Source organism: Malania oleifera, chromosome 8 (genome assembly GCF_029873635.1).
Source record: "Malania oleifera isolate guangnan ecotype guangnan chromosome 8, ASM2987363v1, whole genome shotgun sequence".
Taxonomy (NCBI): Eukaryota; Viridiplantae; Streptophyta; class Magnoliopsida; order Santalales; family Ximeniaceae; genus Malania; species Malania oleifera.
This window is the reverse complement of record NC_080424.1, coordinates 5,221,734-5,232,079: the sequence shown is the minus strand read 5'-3', so window position 1 is coordinate 5,232,079 and position 10,346 is coordinate 5,221,734. Positions and strand designations below refer to the sequence as shown.

The 10,346-nt window shown below is 35.5% G+C and overlaps 1 protein-coding gene across 3 annotated transcripts; it reads left to right on the top strand.

Moving 5' to 3' along the window:
* The first annotated feature begins 1,570 nt into the window (after nt 1–1,570).
* LOC131162523 (transcription factor bHLH57-like) lies at nt 1,571–6,731 on the top strand. Of its 3 annotated transcripts, none has more exons than XM_058119108.1 (7): nt 1,571–2,023; nt 2,474–3,034; nt 3,158–3,571; nt 3,821–4,734; nt 4,835–4,959; nt 5,090–5,175; nt 6,473–6,731. In XM_058119108.1, the coding sequence occupies exons 1-4, from the start codon at nt 1,934–1,936 to the stop codon at nt 3,905–3,907; spliced, it is 1,152 nt and encodes a 383-aa protein (XP_057975091.1). In that variant the 5' UTR covers nt 1,571–1,933; the 3' UTR covers nt 3,908–4,734; nt 4,835–4,959; nt 5,090–5,175; nt 6,473–6,731. The 3 variants fall into 3 exon arrangements, with proteins under 3 accessions (XP_057975091.1, XP_057975090.1, XP_057975089.1); XM_058119107.1 differs by having other exon boundaries at nt 1,664–2,023; nt 5,079–5,175; XM_058119106.1 differs by lacking the exon at nt 5,090–5,175 and having other exon boundaries at nt 1,664–2,023.
* The last annotated feature ends 3,615 nt before the right edge of the window (nt 6,732–10,346 follow it).

The window sequence follows — 10,346 nt, the reverse complement described above, 5'->3', positions numbered from 1 at the left end:
CATCAATAAAAGCTACCTTGTTCTTGACTGTAAGAGCAATGGTGATCAATCGGCTCCAGGCAATATAATTGTCTCCTGCAAAGATCTCAGAAACCAGCAAGGACCCTGGATTATCCCTAGGATGAAGAAAGTATGGGCTTGAAGAATCATTGGAAGGAACTACAAGAAGATCATCTGATAAATGAGAAGAATCTGAAGAATTAAGAGGATTTGCATCAGACATTTTTGTAAAGAAGATTCAAGAAACAAAAAAATATTGAAGAGAATTCCATAATAGAGAGAAAAAAAAAATGTATGCAGAAGCAGGAATCAAAAAATCAGAACATTTTGCTTTGATACCATGTTAAGAATTTCAACAATCAGAGAGAAGAGAAGAAGAACTGAATTCTATTTCTCTGTATTGAACCAAGAATACAAGCAACTAATACAACTGAGAAAATACAACCGAGATATAACATACTGCTAGAAATTAGAATCTAACTTCAAAAAAATAATAATTAACACAAAACAGAATTGTGGCTTATATAATACATCTAAGACCATAACCATATAACTGAAAACTAACTATGTCAAACTAAATTAGTTAAACAATTAAAATGTTGCTTGAATCTTCTTTGTCTCATTTCTTTGCCTTGAGTCTTTCTTCCTTGGATTTTAATTCCAACTTGTCAATGTGAAATGCTATACTCCAACATAAGGGAATCCAATTGCATGATTACACATTTACAAACTGCAAGGTGCAATAAGGGAATCCAATTGAATGATCACACATTTACAAACTGCAAGGTGCATTTTTGCTTACATTTGTTCAATGATACATTACTCATTCAGAATTCATTTGTGGTTCTTACGCTGGATTCTAATTCATGTGTATGTATGTGTATACATAAATATATATATATATATATATATATATATATATATATGTGTGTGTGTGTGTGTGTGTGTGTGTGTGTGTTTATTTGTTGGTGTTTGGGACCAGGTTGATTTCCATTCGTCATGTGGATCTGTATATGCAGAAATTAACAGCTTTGCTGATATAATTAGCAATTCTGCAATTGCTTTCCAACCATTTGATCTCCAGGGTTTGTGTTTGATGATAGTATGTGTTCATGTATGGCATCTTAAGATCAATCCTTTTCATCTTTTCTCCTAGCTAAGCATTTCAGCTACGGAGTTTTCTGGATTATCCTTCGAATAGGAAAAAACGTTTGCAGACCAGAAAGGCCTCTGTCATGCTATATGCACATGAACTGAAGCTCAAAGTGGGGACCTACCCATCCTCTAGCTTCATGAGCGAGAATGTGAGATGGGTTTTCACTTCAAGCTAGAGAAAATCATTACATTAGGAAGAAAACCCAGGTTGAAGGGATGGAAAATTGTCCTACCCAAATGTATGTAGCACCATTGGATTAAGAAAACTTTCTTTTCTTCCACATTTTCTTTCTCACCAAACACATCACTAGAGAGGTGTGGTGTCCCACGTGGCAGTGTAATTCTTAGGACCAATTGGGGAGAGGCTGAGGGTGGCGAGATGGGGATAAGATTACAATGTTTTTGTTTGAAATTTGGATAGTGAGTAGCTGTCCAAAGGGATTATGGTACAAGGGGAATGTTGGTTCTCTTATATATGGCATGTGAAAGCAGTGGAGCTAAAGGATGAGAAAAATGGAGGCCACAGTTTTTGGGGGATAAGGTTATGAGAATTTTGTCAAACGGGCTTTGGTCATTTGGTGTGTCTGCACTCTTCAAGCTAGCATGAGTCGCAACAATTCACACTCACTCTCTGTATGTGTGCATTGCAAGCCTGTTCAAAGCATTTAATGTTTTTCCATTTAAGAGCCCCGTTAGCATCAGAGGAACATGTCCTGCATTTGTGCTGCCCTGAGCTTACATTTATCATCATGGTTTCGTTAGCATCACCAGCCATGGAATGTTGGTAGCCCAGATAAAGCAAGGAGGAGAGAGAGAGAGAGAGAGTGAAGCTGTAATGGAGAGGCTCCAAGGAACCATTAATCCTTCTGTATGTTAGCTCCTTTCGTACCCACTTGATTTCTCTCTTCCAGTTTTCTTTTGAATCCCTTTCCAAAATCAAAATAAGAGTAAGAGCGCATTAACTTTTAACTTCAGGGAATTAATGCCTGCATTCAATGCATTGTGCTGGTGTTTCTGCAAACGCCAACCTTGGCTATGCTCTGTTATCTCACAACATTCCATTTGCATTCATTCCCTTCTGCTTCCTATATACATTCTTTCCTCATCTATTGTCTGGAACACCATTTATTGCTCATCTGATTCCTTCAAGGTTCGGCTTAGAAAATGCAGCAAAGATATTAGTTTGCCTTACTTTCTAGTTTAGCAGATTCTACCTTCACATTTTCAAATAAACAAATAATTTTTAAAATTTTATATATATATATATATATATAAACTGATGCTGGGTTTTGTTTGGTTTTGTTTTGTTTTGATGCAGTTCTTTGGAGAACAGCTGGAGGGTGAGTTGTGTTTGGAGCAAGAAAGCAGAGTAGCTTCGGAATTAGGGCATGAATTTGTGGACGCAAGGAGTTTCAGATTTGAAGAAGAAACAAAAACAGGCTTAGAGGACAATATGCCTTTCCTTCAGATGCTGCAAAGCGTGGAATCCTCACATTTCGTACCCTTCACGGAGCCCAGCTTTCAGGTGATGCTCTTGGGATTACAGCACCAGAAAAAGCCATTACAGATCACCCATTCGCCGGAAATCACCGCCGGCCGGAACGTTCAGGCCATAGAGCACGAAAGCTGCGTCACCCACGACATGCCGGAGATGCCTACGCCTGTCAAATCCAAGGAACGGGAACACCCTAAATCTCGGCCCCCGGCGGCCCCTTGCCGGGAGAGGAGAAAGCGGAAGAGAACGAGGGCGATGAAGAACAAGGAGGAGGTGGAAACCCAGCGCATGACCCACATTGCCGTCGAGCGCAACCGGCGCCGCCAAATGAACGACCACCTCAATGCACTGAAATCCCTCATGCCCGCATCCTACATCCAAAGGGTATTCTTCGATTCTCGCCGTTTTGATACCCAAAACCCTTTTTGAGAATTCAAATTAATCCATTATTTTCTGTCCTCAGTCTCCGATTAGTTAATGTTGGTTTTTTTTGTTCGAATTCTTCAGGGTGACCAAGCATCCATTATTGGCGGCGCAATCGACTTCGTGAAACAGCTGGAGCAACTGCTTCAATCTCTGGAGGCTCAGAAGAGGATGAAGGAAGCCGAAGAAGACGGAGATGGCTGCCCCACGGCGTCGTCCTCCACGCCGTTCGGCTGTTTGTTCACGGCGCCGCAGCCGCAGCAGCAGTACGACAACGGGAGTGTTTCAGCGCCGGGGAACAAGTTGTCGTCGTCGGAGGCGGAAATCGACGTTACAGTGAGCGTGGTCCAAACGCACGCGAACATGAAAATTCAGTGCCGGAGGAGGCCGGGGCAGCTGCTCAAGGGCATTGTTGCCATGGAAGATCTCAGACTAACAGTGTTGCATCTCAACATTACCTCCTCACAGTGCTCCGTTCTTTACTCCTTCAATCTCAAGGTATTATCATTATTATTGTTATTTTCTTTCTTCTTTGATGGGAATCTACTGTTCTATTTCTGGGTCATCCGGCAGCAACACAGTGAGGGGAGAAACCCTAGGCCCCATGTGCAGGGGCCAGAATCTTTGCTTGTCTTTTGCTTTTGGTTTTTGATTTTGTTTATGTTTGTTTATTATTTATTATTATATTTTGATGGATGGCTTTTGTTGTTGTGATTTTGGTGGGGTTTTGACCATGGTGAAAAGCAGATAGAGGAAGATTGCAAGTTGGGATCAGCAGATGAGATTGCAGCAGCAGTTCATCAGATCTTTAGCTTTATCAATGGCAGCCGATAGTGATTAGGGATTAGGGACAACTGACCCCCTTCTGCTAAAAGGCAGATGCTTTTTTTCCTTTAGGGTCTGGTCTGGGTGAACAAATTTTGAAAATTTTATTTTTGACATATAGTTTTATAAATTTCCAACTTTAATTACCTTTGCATCCTCTTTCATTGCCATCTCTAATATGGCAAACAACCAGCCCTGCCATTGATTTCTTCCCTTAACCTGCACTAGCATCTCACAATGAATACTTCTTCCCACATCCATTCCACCCTCCTTAGAACCCTAGGGCAATTGTTTCCTTTCCTTGAACACACCTCAGCAATTCTTCTTATATTCATCTTCTTCACCTTAATATGTTCCAATTGCATAGCAAGCCATTCTCATCCTCGTTCATTCTTAGAGCCCTAATTAAGCATTTACTTTAAGAAAGTGGAAATAGCTGAACTTGAAACCCATATGTAGGAATGTGCTGTACCATTTCTACAGGAATTTGGGTTATCAAAAAGTAAGATAAAAGTATTTTGTGAGCACATTGCGTGTCAAGTAAATCCCAAACATCTTCCTCACAAAATTTTGGAATGGGAATATCAAGAATTCTCAACTCATTTGCAAAGATTTGTTGAACCGGAAACAACCCTTGAAGCTTTACATCCTTATGGTTTTCTGCCAATATAAATTTGCAAAATGACCTTGATTTCACTTGCGACAATTCCATCTCAGAGAGGGTTCAAGAATCCCAATGTTTTTTGAACCACAAACTAGTTTGAAGGCATTTTCTTGTTGCGCCTTGGCGTGTTAACAATCTGCAGATTAAGTGCAACTACCCATCCTAACAAATGGTACTATTTTCCTTCTCCATTTTCTTGTTATGGGCTTATGAAATTTTTTGGGAAATACTAATTAGGGGTTCTTTTATTTTCTTTTTGATTTGTTGAGCAGTGCACATTCCGTTTTATTTGGAGTCTTAAGTAGTGTGGAGGCAGTAGGCACTTCTCTGCTGGACCTTTGCTTGAATACTATCTGCAGAAGTTTTGCAAGTATGTGCACGGCACACCAATTGAAAGGTATCATACTATCATTTTTTCTTCATTTTATTTTATTTTATTTTATTTTTTGCTATGGGCTTGTGAAAATTTTGGGAAGTATTAATCAGAGTTTTTTTGTTTCTTTTTTATCTTTTGAGTTGTTGAGCAGTGCACCTTCAGCTGTGCTGCTGCACCTTTGTATATGCTTGACTTGCATAATCTTCTGCAAGTGCTCAGACCAATTTATACGGAAAGGTGTTATTCTGTCTTTACCCTTTTTTTATGGGATTCTAAAATTTGTTGGGGAATTTTAAACAGGGCGACCCTTTTTTTTTAACTGATCACTGCACAATTGATTTGGTTTGATTAGAAATATTTAATATGGTATAGGTAGGGGAGAAAATTTAAGATTGTTTCTTCATAGATATACTGCTTGTTCTTGTACTTATTTTTCAATTGCTGAAACATCATGCACCAACAATTCTCATAATTTCTACTTAAGCCAAGGTAATTAACCATGTCTACAATAAAAACCCTCATTTTGAGTAGTTTTGCAATTCCATCTAAGTTTGGCAAAATCACATGCTTCTATATCTCCAGGTTTTCGGTGTAACATGAATAACTGGTGCGCAGATTAAACTTGTTTTTCACATTGATAGGAAAGTTTCTCATAGAAAAAAGAAATTGGGAATGTGATGCCTCATTCATTTGCAATTTTTTTTTTTTTTTAATCTGATGTCCCCATGCATCCATTCACTATTCTCTATTTTTTCGAAGTAAAGTAACATGTGTTCTAAAAATATTTGAGGACACTCTTTCGCTTCAACAAGTACTATTTCCAGACCACGATATTCCTCCGCCATAACTCATAAGTGAGGGGTTTTCTAATAAAAATAGGAGGTGCCGCCCTCTTTTTCCAAAAAATAAAAAAGTACTATTTCCATAAAGAGAGTCTGCATTGTTTGACATGGGATATTTTTAGTAGTTGTGGATTGCAAATAGTGGATTTGGAAATTGTTTAAAGCATGCTAATAATGTCAAGTATAAGCTTTGTTAAATTACATGTTTTGAATGTCTCCATCCGCTGGATGTATGCCTGCTTTGATCATTTGGTTTTTTGCTCAGCAAGAGGGAACATACAATCCCATCTTATGTCTGAGCCAAATGCAATTTCTTTGAGTCACTTGATCAGTTGCAAACCACGATATTCTCTTTGTAAAACTATTACTATACAAACTTTTGTGGTTGACATTTTTACTGGCTTTAACATTTAGATTGTTCTCTTGAATGGGAATGCTTCTCTAGCTGCTCCCCTATGTACATAGCTTCTGTTTGGTGCTTGTATGTCTGCCTACAATTCATTTTGGTTAGAGATTCAGCAGTCTTGAGTTCGATATAGGCATGGACTAGGAACGAGCGGTGAACTACTTCATCGGTCTAGACCTAACGTTGGGTCATGCGAGCAGGCTATTCTCATAGCTAAATGTACATGTACGAACACGTTCATTTTCCTAAATAGTCGTTTAACTTTTTCCCTGTACCTAAATTGCAGACTCTTGAAGATGTGAGAAAGTTTTGCAGTGTTGGGAGGGAGAACCATTTCTCATTTGCAGCAAGATGCAATCTCGAGTACCTGAGAACGTTGGACATACTCTTTCTATTGAATTGTCAGTGAAATTTATATAAATTAAAGCATGTAAACTGCTGAAAGACACATGATGACATTCAACAATTGTATGTAATTATGTATATAGCTAGTTCACTTTGATAAGTTTAATGAATTTTGAAGTTGCAATTGCCCATGTGGTCAACTCATCTTGTTTACCAAATATGCATTGCAATGATACATGGATTTGCATATTTGATATGTGAGCTTAGTTTGAAACTTTTGTGACATTTTTCGATTGTATAAACTATAAATCATATGACTTTACCATCATTATTTTGTTCATATTCATAGGATTTATTCAGAGCCCCCGCAAAACCTCTTTATTTATTTAAACAAAACTCAGTTGAGGTGCATTGAGGGAGAGAGGCGCATTTGATAGTAAAAATTATATAAAATAAATTTCATAAACTCATAGATGCATTGTCAAATCATATAAACTCGTATTCTTTTCTTTCATTGTTAATTTTCTTTATTCCTTACCTTTGTTATACATGTGCCATAATTTTGCGAGGACAACAAGGTGGGGTGATAGGGTCCATCTTGCTTACCCTTATCTGAGCAGATTGATCAGTTTGCATTCATTTTTCTTATTTAGTTTTATACTGAAAGTCATGATTGGGAGAGAGCAGCGTGCTTGCTGTGCTTCTTTTGTATATATTGTATATTTTGACTTGGGATGTCCGTAGAGGTTTTGGATGTTTTGTCTTCATCATTTTGTACGTGTTATTCCCCCATTGCTTTCGCCCTCAAGACTGCCAACTCTTTTCATTTTCTTCCGCCCCACCTAGGTCAGATGCCTCAGGAAAAAGGAAAAGAAAAGAAAAGAAAATGGCCAAGAAAATTCCCAACTTCTTCCTTCGGCTTGATAGAAAAATAAAGATCTCCTTTCCTTTTCAAAAGCCTTGGCTAGCACATTTTATTTTTAGAACACTTGTAAATTATCTCTTTGATTTATCTTTTTACTAAATTTTTAAAAATTAATAAGATTTCTTAAGTTTAATAAAAGTTTACAAGTGTTCTTAAAAATACTCATAAGATTTTTAAAAGTTCAAATGAAGTGGGCATCTTTTTAACGAATATTAGGACGGAAAAGTGTCTTTCTTTTCAAAAGAAAATCATATAAATGATTCTATAAAAATGAAAAAAAAAAATAAGTTAAAAAAAAAATACAAGACATTGACCTTCTTGATGTCTAATAAAAGAATCTAAAAAGTTTTACAGTTTAACAGTTCACCAAAAAGACACAGATCTCTTATAAAGTTTCAAATATCCCATAACAATTTATACTCCCTTTTTGAGATGTCTTTTTGCCAAGTATGAAGAAAATACTACATTTTTTTTGCCAAATTCTTAGAGAATATGTGAAATTAAAAAAATAAATAAATAAATAAATAAAGGAAACTCTGCATCTTTTCATCAAATTTAAAATGGAAGTTAGAAGCTCAGGAAAGATTCTTGTCTTTTCGTTAAATCTCAAAAAATAACATTATCATTTATCAGAACACATAAGACTTGGGTTGCCATTGGTTCATGGAATAGTTATTCATTGAAATAAAATGGAATGCAATGAGAAATTTGGAAATAAGGGAACAACTATTCCTTGTATATTTCTTATTATTTTATCTGACATGTAATGTGAAAGGAATAGACATTCCTGTGGTAAAACTTATGAATAGTTATTTCTTGTTTATTTCTTGTCATGGAATTATAAAATAAAAAATTCATCAAGTTATTTGGTTTATGGTTACAATATAATTGTTTATATACTAAAAATTATAACTTACATATTCTTATTTTATGAATCAAATGTAACCTTAATATAACCTCTTCAACACCGAAGGGAGCATAAAGCTAAAAATAATAAATTATAAATTATAAAACAATAAAGAGAATGATTTAGGTGAAGTTTTAAAAAATTTTAAATTTTTAAGAACTTTCCTAGAAATTTGAGAAAGAAACAAACAACCCTTAATATTTTAAAAATCATATTAACTTCTCCTAAATTTGATAAGAAAGAGATGCCGATAATAGGGATTTAAGTGTCCTAAAAATCAAATATTAAAAGACGTCTATAAAATTTTTAGAACTTTAAAAGAGATTGATGCATTTTTCTCAAACCAAATGAAAAGTCTACATAATTTCTAAAACTCGAGAGAATCATCTTTTTATCAAACCCTGGATGGAGTTATTCTCTTTTGCCCTAATAATAATAATAATTAATATTGCTTTTACTATTTTTGTGTTGGTCTTTTATCACAAAATGAAATAACATATGAGAGGCTCGTAGGAGACAATCTGAGGCAATCATTCCCGTAAAATTTAAAACCCACTAATTATTAGATGCTAGATTAATAGTTCTGAAGCAAGGTCTTCCGTAGGAGCAAAAGCCTCTTCTACCGCTCCTGCCCCTGAAAAAGAGACAATCCTAAACCCGAAAAACGAAGGCTAAAGCAACTAAGTATAAAGAGGACGAAGAAAGAAGAAGGCTAACTAGATATGTCTATGGTACCATAGTTGTAAGACCTAAGGCCGAAGCAAGGATAACCAAGTCTCACATAACAAATATAATTTTGTACATATTTCAATGATATGGATCTCACATTACTTTAATAGGTCCAAAACATTCATATAATAAATTTCGACTAATGGATTGTAAACCCTACTTACGAGAAAGTCCTAAATATTTCTCCTAATGTACTAATTTCTTGAAAATATTAACTTAAATAGCTTATTCATAACTTCAATTTCGTAAAAATTCTCCAAAAATAAGGCAAAATTATGCCTCCAACTAGGTCATTTTCGGTCCAAATGGAGGCTGCATCTCCCACATAATGATATCAACACGAATCCATAGCAGTATTAATATCTGAGACAAACAAACAAGGATGATATGATTTTTATAAAAATTTTGATAAGGATTTGGACACAAGTTATTTATTACAAAAGATAAGGTATGCTTGATTGGAAATGTTTATTTCTAGAAATAAAACAGAATAAGTTATAGAGTAAAAACATTAACCTCTCCTAAAATTTGACAAAAAGATAAAAACTTCTTCTGAGATTTTAAAATTTTCTTAAACATCTATTAGGGTTTCACTAATTTGACAGACCTCCCTAAGGTTTGCCCCAAAAAAAAAAAAAAAAAAAAAAAAAAACCATAAACCTCCTCTTATATTTAGCAAAAAGACACTATTTGAAGAGTGCAAGTATCATAAGATTTAAATGTCGAGAGAAGTCTGTGAAATTTTTGTAATCTCAATAGAGGTTTTTATCTTTTTGTCAAATTTCAAAAGAAGTTAATGTCTTTTGCCCTACGCTATATAATAAAAATTATATATCAATCAAAGATTTAAGGGAAAACAAATTACTCATACAAGATCTCGAGTTATGAATTAAGAAAAGTTCTTACATTGCCATTTCCTTTATGATTACAATACATTTTTCATAAATTATCAAATTCTTATATTGTGATTTGTTTACGAATAATTTATTTCCTTAACTTCGACTGAAAATCGGACAAGTTCTGCCTATGACAAGGACATTTTTTTTCCTGTCACAAGAAATAAATGCAGCCCCCTTCAACTAAATTAGCACCAGCATTAGCCCAAAAACAGGGGCAGTCATTCATTACAACATATGGATAAGGTCTGGCCTAGAACACAAAAACAGTTCACATGTTTATTCAAATTCTACTGAAAAATCAGGCAAGAATTCCATTAGGGACATCTTCCCTCTGTTAGAAGACAAAAATGAAGCT

What these genes read in the sequence shown, in the direction of transcription:
- LOC131162523 (XM_058119108.1), top strand. Translation starts at nt 1,934, where the DNA reads ATGTTGGTAGCCCAGATAAAGCAAGGAGGAGAGAGAGAGAGAGAGAGT. An exon ending in AAGGAACCATTAATCCTTCT is followed by an intron (nt 2,024 to 2,473) that starts GTATGTTAGCTC and finishes GTTTTGATGCAG; the next exon opens with TTCTTTGGAGAACAGCTGGA. An exon ending in CCGCATCCTACATCCAAAGG is followed by an intron (nt 3,035 to 3,157) that starts GTATTCTTCGAT and finishes CGAATTCTTCAG; the next exon opens with GGTGACCAAGCATCCATTAT.